Source organism: Chenopodium album, chromosome 21 (genome assembly GCF_948465745.1).
Source record: "Chenopodium album chromosome 21, dcCheAlbu1.1, whole genome shotgun sequence".
Taxonomy (NCBI): Eukaryota; Viridiplantae; Streptophyta; class Magnoliopsida; order Caryophyllales; family Amaranthaceae; genus Chenopodium; species Chenopodium album.
Genome location: NC_137854.1, coordinates 11442782 through 11464324, shown reverse-complemented (window position 1 = coordinate 11464324; position 21543 = coordinate 11442782). Strand labels below are relative to the sequence as shown.

The following is a 21543-nucleotide window of genomic DNA, read 5'->3' as shown; positions in this document are numbered from 1 at the left end:
TTCAATCAGCTTCAATATGGCGTCTTTTTCCCTAATTTCAGATCAATTTCAACGCTCATCTCTTAATTGAAAGCCGAAAACCTCGGCGACCGCCTCACAAACTCTCGATCAATTACAGAATTTTGCTTTCTCTTACCACCATTAACAACTGAATTAGAGCTCAAACTCAAAGCTAATTTCCTCGATTCCGAATTTCTCACCGTCTTTCCATTCTATTTCGATAATGTATAGGCAGAAACATTACAATTCCCAGATTGAATAACAACATTGAACCTTGGTGACCGTCTTACAGGCGAAGAAGATGGAGGTTTAAACAACAGGAGCCTAGTATTCTGGGGTGATGAACTTTGAGAGGTTGAGGAGTGTAATGTGGGTCATTGTGGAGTACTGATCCAAGAACAGGGTGTGATCTAGAATTATGATGCAATATGCATGAGAGCTAATTGGTGGTAATCGAGAGGAGAGAGAAAGAGTCTGGGAGATCTTCTTCTGAGAGGAGGTTCATGCAATTTATGTTTGTACGACTGGACTCACGTGATTCCGTTCTACACAATACTTTACCCATTTCATTATGTTTCATTAGTATTTTATGAGATTGAATTGATAAATATTTATCCAAGATTTTCCAGCATTCATAACTAATAACTTATTACTCTCTCCATTTCATAAAAAAATACTAGAGCAAAGTTATGAACATTTGAATCCTTTAAAAATATAGCATGGACGGCGGACATTTAATTATGTTTTAATAGTATTTTATGAGATTGATAAATACATATATACCCAAGATTTGTCGGCATAACATAATTGAAAACTTATTACTCTCTCCATTTCATAATATAATATAATGCTCTCCATTTCATAATATAATATAATGCTCATTTCTATCTAATTGAATTTTTAGAACAAAAAATTGATACTTCGTATTAGTTAATTATATTACTAATGCTGGAAAGCATTGCGTATCATGACAATTTTGTAAAGCAAGGGTCGTGCCATTTTTTTTTTTTTTAAATGTTATCTCAACTTACCAACCGTTTAAACAGAACAGATATATATACTTGTCAAAAAATATATACCTGGATATAATATTTATCACAAATTTTTGTATGCGGCTGGCCACATGGTGTGGCAGGGGTTACTTGTATGGTGATACTATAGGTGTTACTTGTTTCTGGGGTTACTTGTATGGGTGTTACTGGTTTTGTCAGGGGTTACTTGTAGGTGTTACCTGTATTCCGGGGTTACTTGTATGGGTGTTACTGGTTTTGGTCAGAGGTTACTTGTAGGTATTACTTGTATTATGGGGTTGCTTGTACTGGTGTTACTAGTTTTGGTCAGGGGTTACTTGTAGGGTGTTATTGGTTTGGTACGAGATTTTGGTCTGGGGCGGTTACTCAACCCATTCAAGTGTTCCATACAAGTAACCCCAGAATACAAGTAACATTCTACAAGTAACACCTACAAGTAACTCCAGAAACAAGTAACCCAGAATACAATTTTTTTTTTCAAGAGTTACTTGTACGATATTACTGGTTTTGGTCAGGGGTTACTTGTAGGGTGTTACTAATTTTGGTCGGGGTTACTTGTAGGGTGTTACTGGTTTGGTACAGGGTATACGTACAAGCAACCCTTGAACAAGTAACTCATACAAGTAACCTTGAATAAGTAACTCATACAAGTAACCCATGCATACAAGTAACACTTATAAAAGCTAGTAACGTAACTCATATAAGTAACTCTTGAATAATTAATCATAAAAATAACCCATGAATAAGTAATCCATACAAGTAACCCCTTAAAAAAAAAACAAGTAACCCCTAAAAAATACAAGTAATCAGTAACTCTTGAAAAAAATAAAACAAGTAACCCCTGAATGATACAAGTAACCCCTGAATAAGTAATTCATACAAGTAACTCTTGAAAAAAAAAATATAAGTAACCCCTAAATAAATATTCATACAAGTAACTCATGACAAAAAAATACAAGTAACACCTGAAAAATACAAGTAACCCTGACAATACCAGTAACTCCCATTATTTTTGCTGACTTGGCAGCAGGCCACACCATGTGGCCTGCTGCACCAAAAAGGCACTGTTTATTTTTTTGAAGAAAATATTTGCAAAATCTGGTTCATTTAATTTGAACCTAGGTTTGGTGATTGATATAATAATTTGACTTTTTTAGGGGAAAACCAATCATTGACCTTGAGCTAACTAAATTATTTTTGTGATCACGAAAGATGTGCGAATATTTTAAAAGATATGAACAAATATAAACCAAAAGACATTATTTGGATGCACATAGACATGCAGACGTTAATCAGATTCACTATATATAGGTGGTTGAAAATTCTATCATAATATTTTCCCAATTGTCTAAACTAAGCCATGCATGAATTATAAGACTTATTACTATAACGTAGCCCGTACCATATGATACTCCGTACCTAATACTAAGGTAAATGGATGCTATATGTAACTAGTATTTGGCCCGTACCTGTATGATAGTCCATACCTACTACCAAGGTAAAAGGAAGGATGCTTAATTTATAAAATACTTAGATAACAATAATGTAAACGCGACATGATTCAAGGTACCAATACTAGAATAGCATGCACCAGGATTAACAGTCTAACATATTTCTATTGACTTTATTTAAGTTGTATAAAACATGGAAATATATCTGTTTAACATAACCTAAGGGATAGTTCCTTACTTTCATATACTACTAAAATAAGTTCCAATAGAGTCTAGGAAAAATGAGTTCCAATAAGGTCCAGGAAATTAAAAATAAAGATAATTTGATAAGGAACTTTTTTTTTTTAAAGGATCAATAAGAGCTAAATAAGTTCAATTTATAATTATAATTAAAATAGGTTCTAATAAAGTTTAATATGTTTAGATACCTTATAATTAGGTGAATAGAACGTATTAATAATAACTAATTACACTACTATTTCCCCTCAAAAAAAAAAAAAAAAAAATTACACTACTATTTCCATGAAATAATTTTTTTTTTTTTTGGATAGGTTTTGTTCTTATACTTCTACATTTTCCTTTTTCTTCCCCCTTCCCCTTTTTTTTTTTTTTTTTTTTTTTAACTTTGTTTTACTTTATTTTACGAAGTATTATTTTTTTTTTTTATGTCATCCCTTACACTCTACAGAAACGCCCCACCACTTAATCACTTTATTATTGATTATTGAACAAATATCATGCTTATAGCAAATACATACCTGTATTTGATGAGCGTCATACAACACAGGGTATGTTGGTCAATTTTTTTCAACTAAATTTCAATGACATATTTTGTGTACCATTAAAAATATATATAACATCATTATTAAAGTCTTAATTGTAGTATATACGTATAAGATACCACATTAGTATCATTGAAAGTTATCCATAAAACTCTATTTATACTACTAGAAAAATATTATGGGCTCATATTATCTACAAAAATTGTCAAGGACAAATAGTAATTATATTACATTATCGGCTTATCGCACATTGCCCAAATTATACATTTCTTGTTGTAATTTATGTCCCAGTAGTACTGTCAAGGACATACACAATAAATTTTTTATTCCAAAACTAATAATTAGTTTTATTAATTTATGACTAATAATTAATTGGTTTATGGAAAGTTTTAGAATAGGAGTAGACAACTGTTTAAGCTGAGAAAGGCCAACCTAGTTGACTTTTGAACCTTGAAAGTTAATTGTTCTCCATACCCTTCCTCACCACTGTCCTCCTCAAAACTAATTCAACTGCCTAAATAACTAATTGTTGAAGCCTAGGATTGATATTATTATTATTATTATTATTATTATTATTATTATTATTATTATTATTATTATTATTTTTCAATTTTTAAGTAGGTGCGACGTGTGACTTTAATTACACTATTTTGATGACTCGAATTGGATATTATGTTGCATTAGTTAGGGTATTAAAACATATGAATTACTTGTTAGTTGTTACCATATAAACTAAAATCTGAAAGATCGATCATAGAGCAAGAAAGGAACATATGTGATATGTTTACATATAAATGCAAATGTAATGATAAAAAATTGTATTGTAAAACAGCTCATCAACTTAACAATTTCGGGCTTGATATGACACAGCCTCCGTCAGCTAAAAATTTTCACAATAATAATAAGCAACTCTGAAGTTTGATTAATTGAACCTACTGCACGTTTTTCTAATTTCTCCTTGGTTGCCTGTTAGTACATCAAGTGCTTGCAATTTCACCATGGCACTAGCCAATTTTGTGTTGAATAGGGAAGCACTTTGCGCGAATTGTTGAACAAAGGGAATCGTTTTAGGATCACGAGCCAATGCTTGGTCTATTGGGAGAATTCCTCTTTGCTTTTGGATTTGAACAAAGAAAGAGTTGTCGACTATATTCGAGCTCTGTGGATTTTGATCAAGAAATGAGAAATTGTTCGCTGTTATGCCCTTAGGGCATATTGGCATAAGTTGTTGGCGAAGAGTTGGGTCCATAATTGGGTCAAATTGGGTAGTACCTTGGTAAAGTCTATCTTGAAAGAATGCACAGCTTGAGACACCAACTGTATGGCATCCTAAAAGAATAACCATTTCTTCTGTTGTAAATTTTTTCGCGCTGAATGCTGAAATGGTTTCACTGACTGTCAAAAAAGGACTAGGCAAATTTACATCTTGGGCTCTTGACACTAGTCCATCTCTTCGCCCTGTTTGTACAGAGTAAATTGGTCCACCACCCTGTTGTTGGAAAATCATTAAAAGTAACTATTTAATCCGAAGAATTGGCATCGAATGAATTGAATAATCACCATTAATACGAAAACAAATTAAGTTAATCGTTAAGGCTATAAGCTTACCAGTTTAATCAGTTCCGTAGTAGCAATAGCAATAATGTCAGCACACGAAACAACATCTGGACATTGTGCTTCTGCAACTGCTTTTAAGGCATCTATCAATTCATATCCTCTTACGCTAAGATTAGGACCAGCTGCTTTCTCAGTAGAAAGTCCATTTATGAGGATTGATGCATCACATCCCTTCAAATAATTTAATAAAAAAGACCCTTAGTTGACGATTACAATTCATGATAATGACATGATGGGAGTGGGGAATTAAAAACTTTAAACTAAATTAATTAATTAGTGTATTTTATATGAGAGACATATAGAAGTTATAAGCTATTGCATGATTCCATCAAATTATGTAGAAAGTAGTCAGCTTAAAATAAATGCTTATAAGTAAGGCCATCACTTGGAATTAAAATTGATTATGCAATGATATAAAGAATCGAGAGCTTACATGTACAAAACAATCATGAAATTGCATGCGAAGGAGGGCAGGAAGAATAGTTGGATCCTTTCGGAAATGTTCTTGTACTTTGGTTGTAAGCGCTGCCTCAATATCCACTAGTTTATTAGGGCATAGACCCTTATAGAAACCGACCTGCAAACCCGAAGGTCTAATAGGATTAGGAGTAGGAGTAGGCGTAGGAGTACTAGGAGGAACATTAGGAGGACTTAGAGGAGGGCTTAGAGGAGGACTTAGAGGAGGGCTTAAAGGAAGGCTTAAAGTGATTGGAGTAGGACTAGTAGTATATGTAGGAAGCTTGTTATGTCCACGACCCACATGTCGACCCTTGGAACCATGGCTCTTTAGTCCATGACGAGTAGAACCATAAGACTTTCGGCCATAGCTCGATTTTGATCGTCCTTGTTTCCAACCCAAACCCTTAGACTCACCCACATTGCTTAATGCTAGAATGAGCATTGTTAAAGCTAACACTCTAACTAAAATACTAGTAGCTGGAAACTTCATTTTATTTAGCTTCTTTAAATAATCGATTATTTATCAAAGTGTGTTATTAGTGTATGTTTGCAAATGTGTTAGCAAATTGGCTTATTTGTTTCAGTTGGGCAAGGACCTATATATATTGCAAGACATGCATAGGTTTAGAGGTATAATTAATTGTTTATTGATTTTTTTTTTAATTTTTTTATATCTCTTAAACTTGGTGGCTGAAATATACAATTAGTATTGCAAGAAGACGTGCTCAGCAGAACGTATTGTCGCCATATTCTTCTGGTAGGCAAAGTCTCCAACACAATTATTTGGAGATTGTTTAAAATATAAAGGATAAAATAGACGTGTCGCCGTACAACCTTAAGCTGGTCTAATTAAATACGGATATAAGCATATTATCTCTCTTTTGTCGGTTGAATAAATAGTGTATTAAGCATATTATATAAGCATATTATATCAACATAATCCAAATTAAATACAAGTAGTATTTATCGATTGAATAAATGTACTAAGCGCCTACTATTAGAAGTTGCACAAGATCCTTGTAAATTTGTTATTGTTCGCATTGTAGTTTTGCCTTTAATATTGCTTGCTTCCACTTTAATTTTGTAATGACAAAGGTTTTAGTTTCGAATATTTTTTGAGTATTGGAGAATTTTTTTATTTCTTTCAATGCAATTAAAATCATATCCTCCAAAAATGATAAGTAAATATAAAAAGAAAATTGTAGAACTTTTGATAATTCATCTTAACTCTCTCACTATTATTTAATAAGTTACTATTGATAATTACAACTACTCCAGTAATTCATCTTAACTCTCTCATAATTATTTAATAAGTTACTATTGATAATATTCGTTAATAAAAAAAATACGGAGTATTAAACTAGAATTAGTTCTAGAGCCAAATCATAGTTCATTAGGATCATGCCATGGGAATAACATGTTGACTTTTTAATTATGTAATCTCAACTCATGTTCGTCAAACGTTTAACATCGAGCAGCTATATCCGGATATCATTTTTTATATGAAGAAAATATTTGCAAAATCTGGTTCGTTTAATTTGAACCTGCATGGGTTCGGTGATTAGAATAACATGTTGATTTTGTAAGGGGGGATTTGGGGAAACCACTTAGTTGACCTTGTCCAATTCTTCAATTATTTTCTTAATTGACTACCAAAGTTATCAGAATGCCATAATATTATTTAATTCAAATGATTTGTTCAATGAGATATGTATGCACATAGACATGTAGATATTAATTTTATTTACTTTAGGTGGTAGAAACACCTAGCAAGAATGTTTCTCTATCTTCTTGTGATTTAGTATTTCCCATAGTCTTGCACATAAGAAAATAAAAGAAAATATTAAGATAAATAAATAGTAACCCTTGCCACACGGTGTAGGGTTACTATTAATCTATTATATAAATAGTAGGTACAGTGGTACACCAATCAACACGTGATTAATTTTGCATACATTTGGGATAGATTTTCTTACTTCTTCTTTTTTTTTTGTTTTTTTACAAAGTTTCACATGTGGCTCGCCACACCGTGCGGCCAGCAGCCACAACTTTTTTAAAAAAAATTTTGTTTTCAAATTTTGTTTTCTCTCTCTTCTCTCTCTTCTTTTCTTCTTCTCCAAGCCCAGATGCTTCATCTCATTTTCTCGGAGAACACAAATTCTGCAACCATCGTCGATAGTTGTTTTCGTGGTTCATTCGTCGGAGGTGGTGGTTTCGTTGGGTGGGTAGTGGTGGTTTGGTGACTCCGTCTCAGTAAAACACTTTCATGGTCTAATTTGGCCTATTTAACCATATTTAAAATGAAATTCGAAGTCTTTGTTTACTTTTTAATGTAATTGTTTGATTTAATTTTATTTTTATTTTATTTTTTATTTTATTTTATTTTATTTTTTTTTATGGTTTGGTTAGATCGGAGTTTGTTTGTGGGTTAGGTGAATAGTGGTGGTGGCGTGACGTATTGGGGCTGGTGGTGTGAGTTCGGGTTCAAATACGGTTAAGCTGGGTTTAATGGTTTTAGGTGGGCGGATCGCATCTGGGTTAGGGGCTAGTGGCAAGGTGTTTGGGGATGGGGCTGGTGGCATAGGTACCGGAATTGGTGGTTTTGTGGGTTTGGTTAGTACAATAGTCGAAGGTTAGATGATGGTGGTGTTGTGGCCATTATATTGTTGATGCCATTGTTGCGACTTTCGAAGATTAGATGGTAGATTGTTGTGGTGGTTGGAATTGGTGGTTTGGTGGAATTGGTTGTTAGGTCATGGGTTACCAAGTCCGGTTAGGGGTTACTGGGATAGGGGTTACTAAGTCTGGTCAGGGATTACTAAGTCCGGTTAGGGGTTACTAGGTGGGTCAGGGGTTACCAGGTCGGAGGGGTTACTTGATTAAGAGTTACTAGGTCGGTGGGGTTACTTTCCCATTGTTTGCTGACTTCGCCCCTGTCGCATCGTTCGGTTGGCCGCACTAGAAACACGCTGTTTTTTTTTTTTGGTAGAAATAATTTCATACTCCTTGTTTAATTTGATTTGTGGCATATATATTTGCTTGAAAAATTGAATCTGCGGCTTGATTGTCATTTGTCAATGAGAGTCGGAATTAGGTTGGTTGATTAAGATTTGTCATTTAAGTGACACAAATTCTTATATGTGACTGGCCATATCGTGTGGCCAACCATCAAACGAGTTACTTCGTTAGTGTAAAAGGGGTTACTTGGTCAGTGTTAAAGGGGTTACAAAAACATATAGATAGAATGAAGAAGGCTTTATTCCAATTTACAAAATTTATATGCTTCAATGTGATCAAATTATATAACTTTTTTGAATAATTTAAGCTAGAGATTAATCATCAAAAAACGTAGAAATTAATAGGATCAAAAAAAGTTATTCATAATTAAATAAATATCAATAATTGAACAATCAAAACCTCATTGAATGTACCTTATATGATTATATTACAAGGAAAATATAATGCTTGAATGTAATAACATAAAAAAGCCAATTGTTCTGAATCCTTGGCAAGATTTGAACATATATTCTTCAGATTTCAAATTTTGTATCAGATAAACTTCAATTATTAGTTGAAACTACTGCAAGTTTTTCTGATTTCTCCTTGGCTACCAGTAAGGACATCAAGTGCCTGCATTTTCACCATGGCACCAGCCAATTTAGAGTTGAATAAGGAAGCACTTTGCGCGAATTGTTGTACAAAGAGTGTCGTTTTTGGATCACGAGCCAATGCTTGGTCAATTGGGAGAATTCCTCTTTGCTTAAGGATTTGATCAAAGAAAGAGTTGTCAACTATGTTTGAGCTTTGTGGATTTTGATCAAGAAATGTTGAATTGTTCGATGTTATGCCCTTAGGGCATGTTGGCATAAGTTGTTGGCGAAGAGTTGGGTCCATCAGTGGGTCAAATAGGCTAGTACCTTCGTAAAGCCTATCTCGGAAGAATGCACAACTTGAGACGCCTACTGTATGGCAACCTAAAAGAATAACCGTTTCCTCTGGTGTAAAATTTTTATCACCAAATGCCGAAATGGTTTCACTCACTGTCAAAAATGGACTTGGAAGATTTACATCTTGGGCTCTTGACACTAGACCATCCCTTCGCCCTGTTTGTACGGGATAATTTGGTCCACCTCCCTATTGTTGAAATTATTGACCATTTAGTATATATATAAATGAATTACACAAATAAGCTTGATGAGAAAACAAATTAATTAATAAATCCATTGAAGCCTTGAATTTACCAGTCTAATAACTTCCTTAGTAGCAATAGCAATAATATCAGCACAAGAAACAACACCGGGACATTGTGCTTCTGCTATAACTTTCAAGGTGTCAATCACTTCATACCCTCTTACGCTAAGGTTTGGACCAGCTGTTTTCTCGGTGGAGAGTCCATTTATAAGAATTGATGCATCACATCCCTTTAATTTAAAGATAAGGAAATAAAATAATAAGTAAAATAGATACAAATTAGTTGAAACATATTTACAAATATGTGATAACCATAGATTAAATAACAAAAAAGGTCTTACATGTACGAAACAATCATGAAATTGCATGCGAAGGAGAGCAGGGAGAATAGATGTATCCTTTTGGAACTCTTCTTGTACTTTGGTGTAGAGCACTTCCTCGATATTTTCTAGTCCGTTAGGACATAAACCTTTATAGAAGCCGACCTGCAAACCAGAAGGTGTAGGAGTACTTGGAGGAACAACGGGAGGAGTTAGAGGAGGACTTGAAGGGATAGGACTAGGGCTATTCCTAGGGGGCTTGCCATTACCATAGTCTTTACGACCATAGCTCAATTTTGATCGTCCTTGATTCGAATTCGAATCTTGAGATTGACCCACATGGCTTATTGCCAATATAAGCATTGTTAGAACTAGGGCTCTAACTACAACACTAGTAACCGAAAACTTCATAATTTTTTCTTAGCTTCTTACAATGGATAGATTATTAATTAAATTTTAATGATTAGTGTAGTATGTATGCAAATAAATGTAATTAGCAAAGTGGGTTGTTTTTCTATTTAGGCAAATGCTTAGATTTATACCATGTACGGAATACATTGTTAGGGAAGACATGCGAAACGTGCAAAGATGATTGAATTGTCGCCATGAAATGTTCGTCAGTGTTGACGTGGTAATATGCAGATTATTTCAGTCCATAACTTATATTATATTATATTTTGATAGGTGAATTCCGCTAAGACAATTATTCTATGATTTTAAGTTATAATCCGTATGATTGTACTTCATATTGTAGTATTTGCCAAAAGAAGATATAGGATAGAAGTTACGCGTTTACATACAACTTGGAAGTTGGAAGTGGTCTAAAACTTGTGGATGCATGAATTCCTTCCTCTTTAGAAAACATACATCATTTTGATTTTACACATTTTATTTTGAAACTTTCCGATATACAAAATACATTATACAAGTACAAAGAACATTAAACAAGTATGAAATATCATATAATCACTTTTTTTAAGTTTAATCTAAATTTTTAAAAAAAAATTTAATGTAATATTTCAAGTTATGTGTTGAAAAAAATATAATTTACTAAAAAAAATTAGTTTTATATTTTTATTCAATTGCGAGTATCAAATTTAATATGAGTACAAATTAATGATTCAAGCTGAAATTTAGTTGGTACCAAAAACATTATATCTGAACCAGCAGCGTAAGGCAATAAAGTTAACATATGATTATATATTTATATGCATATAAATGCAAATACAATTGCTTAAATATAGAATAGAATTAAAATATAGCTAACCATATTCCATTCCTGGGCTAATAACATAAAATAGCCTACAGCTTAGAAGTTTGATTAGTTGAACCTACTGCAAGTTTTTCTAATCTCTCCTTGGCTACCGGTACGAACATCAAGTGCCTGCAATTTCACCATGGCACTAGCCAATTTAGAGTTGAACAAGGAAGCACTTTGCGCGAATTGTTGAACAAATGAAACTGTTTCAGGATCACGAGCCAATGCTTGGTCAATTGGGAGAATTCCTCTTTGCTCAAGGATTTGGACAAAGAAAGAATTGTCAACTATATTTGAGCTTTGTGGATTTTGATCAAGAAATGTGGAATTGTTCGCTGTTATGCCCTTTGGGCATTTTGGCATAAGTTCTTTGCGAAGAGTTGGATCCATAATTGGGTCGAATAGGCTGGTACCTTGATATAGTCTATCTTGAAAGAATCCACAACTTGAGACACCAACTGTGTGGCAACCTAAAAGAATAACCATTTCTTCCGTTGTGAATTTCTTAGCATTGAATGCTGAAATGGTTTCACTCACTGTCAAAAATGGACTTGGAAGATTCACATCTTGGGCTCTTGATACTAGTCCATCTCTTCGCCCTGTTTGTACCGAGTAATTTGGCCCACCTCCCTATTAATAGATGAACACAAAATTAATTAAAAGAGAAATAATAAGATGTATGTTTAAATTAATTCCGAAGTAATGAGTCACAAATGAATCACCCTTCCATTGGAAAATCAAAAGGAAAATCATTTAGTGTAAGAATTTACCATTCTAAGAACTTCCTTAGTAGCAATAGCAATGATGTCAGCACAGGATACAACACCCGGGCATTGTGTTTCCGCTATATCTTTCAAGGCATCAATCAATTCATATCCTCGTACACTAAGGTTGGGTCCGGCTGTTTTCTCGGAGGAGAGTCCATTTATAAGGATTGATGCATCACATCCCTACAAAATTTAAACAAAAAAAAAATTGGTGAAACATTTTAATTATGTCATTATCAACCATACAAACAATAAAATTGATGCTACGATATAGATGGCTTGAAAGTTGATTAAGGACTTACATGTACAAAACAATCATGAAATTGCATGCGGAGTAGGGCAGGAAGAATAGATGAATCCTTTCGGAAATGTTCTTGTACTTTGGTTGTGAGTGTTGCCTCAATATCCACTAGTTTGTTAGGGCACAAACCTTTATAGAAGCCAACCTGCAAACCAGATGGTGTAGTAGGGGTAGGAGTACTTGGAGGAACAATAATAGGACTTATTAGATCTAGTGGAGGTCTTGAAATAATCGGAAGATTAAATCTAGGGGCCTTGTTTCTTCCATGACCCATATGTCGACCATTGGAACCATGGCCCTTTACTCCATGAACCGAACCATGGGATTCATGACCATAGCCCGGTTTTGTTTGTCCATGTTTCAAACTAGAACCATGAGATTGATCCACATGACTCATTGCCAAAATGAGCAATAGAGCCAACGCCTTGACCAAAATACTAGTAATCGAAAACTTCATTTTTTTTTTTTTTTTTTTCCCTTCTAGCTTCTCACAATTGATTATAAATTATCAAAGAAATTGTTAATGTATGTATGCAAATGTAATTAGCAAATTGGTTTGTTTTTCTCACTTAAGCGAATGCGTATTTATATACACTACGTACATTGCATGTAAAGACATGCAAATGTATAAGTATTTGGTTAATAATTAATTTAATACAATGCACATAACAATAATACTTCCAATACATAGCTTGGTTGTCAGAAATTATGTAGCAAATCGTGCGTAGAAGATCGTGTTATTGCCATGGAATGTACGTACGTAGGAGTTGACATAATTATGAGCCAGACCTAGTTGATAACGGATATCAACAAATTTTTGTTAATATCACCAATTTTCTCTCTCCTCCCCTCATATGACCCATTTTTCTTTCTCTCTCCTCCATTACCATGGCAACTACTTCCTTCTCTCTCCTCCAATCACATGCCGGCCAAAAAAACGACAACCTAGTAGCAATTTATGAAAATTGGGGCCATACAAACCCTTTAGGGAAAGGGATTTGCTCGTACTGTGGTGTTGCGGCGGCCGTGTGGTGGTCGGCTGGAGTCGATTGGTGGTCGGCAGGGGTCGAATTCGTGAAGGTAAAGGTGGTGATGTGGGTGGTAGTAGAGGTTGCACGTGGTGATAGAGGGGAGAGAAAGAAAGTGTGGTTGCTAAAATTACAATATTAGCCTTGGTGTGATAGCTAAATTTACAAATTAATCCTTGATATTAACAAGTTTTGTTAATATCTGATATCAACTTGTATTTGCTCCATAATTATATGCAGATTATTCCAGACAACATATAATCTGGTAGGTGAATGTCAATCATTCGAATTTTATAATAATTGACAAACATATATATAAACCACTGTATATGCATGGGATTAAAATATGCGTTGACCTATGTATATGTGATTGTATGAATATTGTGCATAATTATCAAATTAAATGAATCTTGATTATCTCCTTGGTGGCTTGGCTATCATCTCAATTATTTATTTTGGGGTCCTATGAAATTTCAATAATGAAGATCAAAGGATGCATATATGTTGCTAGAGATGAAAATCAATAGTAATTCTTGATGGATAATTAATGTGTCAAACACCAGTTCTTGTCATAAAATATGAGAGTCTGGCCACATACAAGATATTGGTCTAGCTAGTGTAAAAAAAGGAAAAAAAAACGAAATAAAAAAATGATATTCTATCATTTGGGATCTAGATTTCCTTAATGAGTTTATTTTTTAGATAGGCATTGCTACTTAAGGTTATTTTATATAAATTACCAATTAATTAGTTATTTAAAAATCAACAATGCTTAAAGGGGATAAAATTTACAAACTTATTGTGATACATCATCATAGAAACTGATCATAATTTAGTTACTGTTCACTTTAGCTTAATATCAGTTCAGTTCAGTTCAGCTCCAATCAGTTCAGCTTAACTCAACTCCTAATTTTTTTCTCTCATAAAATATTCATTTCAGCTCTATTCAATTCAGTTCAGCTCCAATCAATTCAATTAAGCTCAGTTAAGCTCCAATAAGTTCAGTTCAGTTCAGTCCAGTTCAGCAAATGTGAACACACCCTTAGTACATATTCAAGTATGAGTTGGATCGAATTTGGGTTAATTGAAAAATGACTTGGGATTCAAATCAATCTTATCTGTATGTATCTGATTTTCCAAGTCAATTTTATGTCATCTAATTTTTGGTAATTTTTGGGTTCACTTAGCTTGGCAGCTGGGTCAATTTTTTTTTTTTATCATCCAATCCAAGTTCAAGTACAATTGGATTGTGGATGAAGTTAGATCATTTGGGATTATCTGATTTAATTTTGTCATAAATTTACTTATAATTAACCATAATAGTTTGATAAGTTCATATAATAACTTCAGTTAAGTTCGGATTAGTTAAATCCAAAATATAATTTACCCTAAATACAAAGATTTTCAATAATACCTTCAAGTTGTCCATGCATAAGGTATTAAGGTAGTATACAAATTCCTCACTCAAATCATTGTTTGACTTGCTTTTTACTAAGGGGAGAGAGAAAAACAAATGTTTGGTTATACTATAAAAAATACGGTATCAATCAATAACTATATACTAAAAGACACACCAACAATGACACGTGTTATTTTCTGATGTGTCCTTAGTATATATATTTTTTTTGTTAAAAAAAACTTTTGAAAAAAATGATAGAGAATATACGCAAAATATTTTTTCCCAAAATTTTTAATCGTAAAATAGTATATTTACCAACTTAGATATATAATCATATCTTTCTATTTATAAATAAGTAATTGCTTTTTAATGTATATAATTTTTATTTATAGTAAAAAAAATCATGAATATAATCTTTCAACCTAACATAATTAGCGAATGAAATTTTTTTAAAATGTGAAATAAAAAATATAAAAAAGAAAGTTTGAATTAAAAATATAATATGTAGTCATAAAAAAAAAAAAAAATACCAATTTTTTTATATATTTAAATATAGTTTTAATTGACACTCCGTAACGAAGAGTGAAAAACCGTGCATGACACGGGATCTAACCTAGTATAATTAATAATTGCGCACTCAATGTACGTTTTCTAAATTATTTTGGAAATTTGCTGCAGGTGTACAGAATCGGTTATGTATTTGTTAGTTAGACTTCTAATAATTAAATTAGAAGGTCAAATTCTTGTTTAATGCCATTATTAAGACTATTAACAATGCATGGGACAATTAGACCCCTAATAATCACGTAATACATTGCATATCCTGCTAGAACGGTACAACTTGTGACATATTTACAATATACATGTATCTATAACAATTATTAATATCATAATTAAAATTGTTGTTAAGATTTTTTTTATTCACGTACAATATTTGTTAACCGTTAACGTCAAACAGCAGAATCTGGGATACTATTGTTTTTGGATTTGCGAAGTCTTGTTCGTTTACTTTGAACCTGGCATATATTGTTTAGGGGCGATTTGGGACTTTGTATGCGCTAATGCACATGGAGACATTATTAGTAAACTCTTTTGGAAATTTTTAAATACTGAAGCCTAAGTACTTTTAATACTCTAATGTAGTTATGCAGGTAATACATATAGTTCATAGTTAATACAACCCCAAATATAAAATGTTCACGGCTTAATATTCCCAAAATGTATAATGGTCAAGACAAAAGAAATAAGTAACAATTTTCTATTACTCTCTCCGTCAGTCCGTCTCCTAATAAGTATAATTTGTATTTTGCAAAGTACTTCAACATCGTAATTGTAATTGACTAAAGACGAATATAAAAAGCAAGCTAAGATAGCGATATTTGGTTGATTAAAATTGCATGAATAAATAAGAAAGATCAGATAATGGGACTTAAAATCATATCTCATGCCCTAACTCGCATAAAAGTAACGGGCTTTTTGGACTTTTTAGGCCAGGTTTGGGTTTTTAACTAAACATATGTTTTTGAGTTTGTCCAAACGCATCCTATATTCGAGATGGGCTAGCGGGTTAGGCCGATATCGATCATCTCTTATTTAGAGTGAGTGTGAAATACCTTAGAAATTTTATCTTGATGAATGTGAAAGAAGTTTTATCTTGGGATAGGACAACAAGTGTTGAGATGATATGAGATTATGAGACTATAATTTGGGGGCAAAGGTGATAATAGATGCTAAGTTGCTTTTAAGGTAAGTTATCATCACTAGGTTTTTTGGGTATATAGGGACTGTCAATTACAAAAGTGGTGTAAATAAGATTTTATTCCTCAAGCATTTCTCCAATTTTTTGCAACTCCTAATATATATACCAATATATAATCAAATTTTCTTTCGAAGAAAATAATTAATTCATGTAAATCAACATGAAATAATTAACTAGATTGTTATAGTGAAATTGAAATGCAAGCTAAGTATTAAAAACATACATAAGGACTTATTTCAAATGACATACATGTCACTGATGTCACTGATCCAAGTGCTCAATGAATATATCTAAATATTTACATCCACTATCTTCTAACGCGTTCCCTAATATTTTCCGTAACACGTTAATTTTTTTCCCTCAATTCATCTCCTTTTTGTTGAATCATAAAACTCTTAATTTGTGCCGCTATATATCTCCTTCCTTAACGGATTTTCCTTGCACAAATTAATTCTAACCTTCCAATCATCAAGTAAAAACTTTCGATTAGAAAATTGATCAACAAACACCGGAAAACACAACAATCGGAACCTCATACCACATGCTTTTTAACACAAAGTTCCACTCTCACAATGTGTCAAGAATCCACCAATAGCAGAATGAGACAAAATCGCGATTTGATTAGTCCAAGCAACAACCATCCCACGACCACGAACGAGCTCCTCGAACCCAACGGGCAACAAGTGATCGGATTCATGAAGCAAAGTACGAGGGCGAAGCACCCAAATAAAATCAACGTTGCTTTCCACAAGACCATAAGCAATCTCCATAACATCATTTTGAGTGAAATTAGAAAGGCTACCAAATGAAACATACAAAACCGAACAACTGGGCTTGGTACCTAGCCATTCCAAGCAATTGGACTCGGCCCAAAAACTTGTGGACACAATATTTTGAAGTGACTTGGATTAAAAAATTGGCCCAATTGCAAAATTGGACATGATATCTTGTAAGGCTGAAATGGTGTTTGACTCAAGCTCTTCAACTGTGTTACAAAGTACATAATCTGCTGATCTAATTTCTTGGAATGATGGAAAAGTTGAGTTACGAATGTTTGTTGAGATATCTTTGTCATGGAGATATGACATTAAGTCTTGTGGGTCAATTGAGTCTACTCCTGGTATGTAACTAATTGGATCCTTCCGAATATCTATTGACAAAAATTGATATGACAAAATTTTAACATTAGTATAATATGGTAATTATTCAAAAAATTCATCCTTCTTTTCTATCAATCCAACATACAATTTATCTCATGCAGCAAAACACTCTGTATAACGTAAGAGAAATTAGAGGAAAAAAAAAAATTAAGGGTTTTTACGTTATACAGAGTGTTTTGCTGCATGAGATAAATTTGCTACACGAAGTAATTATTCAAGAGTGGTGATGGCCTTTGAGTAGTGCTGTCAAATTTCAAACCGAAACCGTTTAACTGCCCGAAACCGACCGACCCAAATGAGAACCGAACCGATTAAAAACCGATTTTTTTGAAACCGAAAACCGACCCGAACCGTATTTTAGTAAACCCGAAACCGAATCGACCCGAATAATGTTAAACCGTATAAGAACCGAACCCGTTAACAAACCGAACCAAATATAAACCGAACTGAAAGAAAACTGAACCGAAAAAGAACCGAACCGTATCTAACCCGAAACCGGTTCCAACCCGAAACCGTTTAAACTGGCAAAAAAACCGCTTACACCGAACCGTTAGCAAACTGCTACCCGTTTGCACCGAACCATTTAAAAACCAAACTGTTTGTAAACTGAACTGGTTATAAACCGAACCGTTTATGAACCAAACCGCTTTTAAATCGAACCGTTTACAAACTTTTTTATATAATTAAATGGATTTTTTTTTTTTTTTTGACGGGAATATAATTAAATGGATTAAATATTAGAAATCTTAGAATATTTTTTTAAAATAGCAAGGCAAATCATTCATTAAGGATAATCAGTGTTCACAAATAAGAGCAAAACAAGCAGGCTCAGGCCTTGCCTCAAACTATTAGCAACACTACTGCCTCTAGTCATGGATATAAATTATTAAATAAGAAGCATATAATAACCTAATTGTAAACACAATAATACATTAATACACTAACTCTTATAATCTACTTCGTAATAAACTAGTAAGATCAGTATGACTAAACTTGAAACAGAACATAATATGTATTTATAAAATCAATGAGAATTTGTTTAGAATATGATGCCTAAATAGTAAATATGAAATGATTCGCGACTTTATATAAAACTTGTGAACACAAAAGGTTAGCAAGTACTATCAAATTTCAAACCAAAACCATTTAACTGCCCGAATCCAAACAACTCGATAAACAATTTATTTTTTGAAACCGAAAACCGACCCGAACCGTAATTTAGTAAACTTGAAATGGAACCGATATGAATAACGTTAAAGTGGTTAAACCATCGAAGAACCGAATCAGTTATAAACTGAACCGAAAAAGAACCGAACCAGTTAAAAACTGAATCGAAAAAGAACCGAACCAGTTATAAACTGAACCAAAAAAGAACCGAACTATTTCTAACCCGAAACCGTTTCCAACCCGAAATTGTTTGAACCGGGATAAAAACCGTTTACACCGCACCGTTAACAAACCGCAACCCGTCTGCACCGAACCGTTTACTACCCGGACTGTTTACAACCCGAACCGAATTAAAACCGCTTAAGAATAAACCGAAACCGAATCGAACCGATAACTATTTAAACCGAACCAAAACTAACCCGTGAGACAATTAACCGATTTCAAACCGACCCGATTGAAGACCGAACCGATTTCAAACCGAACCGAAACCGAACTGTCAAACCGTTTTGACAGTGCTACCTTTGAGAGATTCAAATCGTATTCTAGTGATCCATCATTTTATTTTTGGATTATTAATTACTCTTATCAGATCATTTTCTTTCTTTTCCTTTTTGTTTGTCTCATACTTGTGAACAATTTTTCGAGATGTACACATATTCAAGCTATCAATATAAGAAAAATTGGTAAAAATAATCTCAACTTTAACCCATTCGCTTTTAATAATCCTAACTTTGGATAAATATTGATGAATAATCCCAAATTTATGGGGTATTCGCTTTTATTGGTCCCAGCCGGTCACATGACCTGTTATAAAAAGTTGTTGGACACGTGTCATTACCTAAGTGGTCAAAAAAATTAAAAAAAACTAAATAAATAATAAAAAAAGTAAAACAAAAAAAAACCAATCCCAACACCCAACCCTGCCACTGCCGGCAATGGGCAACCCATTTCCTCGACTCCCACCTTCTCCGGCACCCGTTAACCCCCAATAATCCTACTACCGATAGCCCACTTACCCAGCCCCACCTTCTTCGACACCTCCTAACCCCCTCGAAACCACTACTCTACTCATTCAACCACCCCGAAATCACCCCTACCCACCACCACAAATTTGACCATCACCCCATCCCTAGCCCCGAAACATCATCCTATCCCCTTCCCTAGCCCTGAGCCCCGGAACCCTCTAAAAGAGGAGTTTTAAGGCCTGAAATGGGGAGAATGGTGGTTTTTGTGGTTGGGGAAAAGGGAGGAGGGGTGATTTTTAGTGGTTGGGGGTTTTTAAATACTTGCTCTATTTCCTTGTTTGGAAAGCTTTTACAATATTTAATTCATTTATCTCACCTAGTGGACCCAACCTAAATCATATTTTATTAATTTCATATTCTCTTGCTTTTAATTCTCTTCACTACTTTTGCCTTTTATAATTTTTTATTCTTCCACCTATCCCACTACCTCCTTATTTTATCATTTTTTTTCAATTTCTCCTTAAGACTCCGTACATGGAGGAATGGAATAAGTATTTAAAAACAGAAAGAGTATTTTATTTATCAAAGATTTTTCATACTTAAAAAAAATGGAGCTATGATAGACAACTATACTAATTCAAGTCGAGTATAAATTTAGGGGATGTAAATTTCGATAAATTAATGTTTGAATTTAAATCAGTTCATCAAGTCAGCTAATTGGATACATATACTATTTTAACTATGTTAACTTATGATTTTTAGAAAAATTACCACAATGGTTATGTTATTATCATCCATTCATCCTTTAAGATTTTGCTCCATACATGAGATATGAAATGCCATAATAGGTTTCCTCAATAACATAATAATCCTCGCATCAAATAGATAATTAATTAAATAAATAAAAGAATGTATAAAGAGTAATAGAGATAGAGAGTAAATAACTAAATACCAGGGCAATCAAAGTGACCATGTTGCTTAAGGAGATGAATATGATACGGAGTAATAAAGATTGAAAACCAAAGCAGGCTCAGTCCAAAACGAAGCAAATCGAAGCCCAAACTTTTTAGCAATCCTAGAAGCCCAAGGATAAAATAAGTCAATAATTAACACATCAACTTTGGGTTTGCATTCAACACTAATTCCTCAATTTCCTTATTTACTAAATCAAACATACCACCATGCAAACACCAACCTACAAACTCATCACCTTTACCCGCCCCATCAAACTCCAATGGCAGCCCGTCCGGTATAGCCCTATATACCGGATATCAAGCTCGTTACGAGCTTGAGAAAAGATATCATCGGAGTTGTCACTAGGGCGGGCTTGCGTGATTTGTTGGTGGAGGAATTCAAAAGTTAAGAAAGTTATATGGTGAAGTTTTTTGATGAAGCAAGTTTAAGGGAGAAGTTAACTGCTGGATTTAAGTGGCCTTGAAGTGGTAAGGGAAGAACTATTGCACGATGAACTTTTTTATTTGAGTTTTGAGCTTCCATAATTTGCCATTATGAAGGGGAATGTGTTACTTATATTATTAGCTTGTGTTGGTAATTTAATTTCACTTTTATTGCCGTCGAAGGATTTTTATATATGTATATATATTGTTGGTAAGTAAGAAGAACTATCAACTAGTTCAGAACCTCTCACTTGTTAATCAAACTTGAATTAGTGAATTAGACACTTATAAATTAAAGTAAGCATGAAATTAAAGATAAGACGAGGATTTCCACCTTTAATTTAAATAGTTTCTAACAATAGAAATAAACCCCCAGGCTAATAAATATCAAAGTACATAATTTATTTCCTTATCAATAGACCAATAATATAATTTTTTGTTTTTCTAGGTGTTTAGAGAATCTAAGATAAAATGATGAAAATCGATTCTAA

The 21543-nt window shown here is 33.4% G+C and overlaps 1 protein-coding gene and 3 pseudogenes across 1 annotated transcript; all 4 read right to left on the bottom strand.

Moving 5' to 3' along the window:
- Positions 1 to 4186: 4186 nt before the first annotated feature.
- Positions 4187 to 5830, bottom strand: LOC145600374 (peroxidase 57 pseudogene; annotated as a pseudogene).
- A 3077-nt stretch (positions 5831 to 8907) lies between these two features.
- Positions 8908 to 10262, bottom strand: LOC145600373 (peroxidase 28 pseudogene; annotated as a pseudogene).
- A 910-nt stretch (positions 10263 to 11172) lies between these two features.
- On the bottom strand, positions 11173 to 12634 carry LOC145603055 (peroxidase 57-like). The gene is made up of 3 exons (XM_081659183.1): positions 12179 to 12634; positions 11880 to 12059; positions 11173 to 11739 (listed from the first exon to the last, which is right to left on the bottom strand). Exons 1-3 carry the CDS (start codon positions 12632 to 12634, stop codon positions 11173 to 11175), a joined length of 1203 nt encoding a protein of 400 aa, XP_081515309.1.
- A 3990-nt stretch (positions 12635 to 16624) lies between these two features.
- On the bottom strand, positions 16625 to 21152 carry LOC145600372 (UDP-glycosyltransferase 86A1 pseudogene; annotated as a pseudogene).
- Between the last annotated feature and the right edge of the window lie 391 nt (positions 21153 to 21543).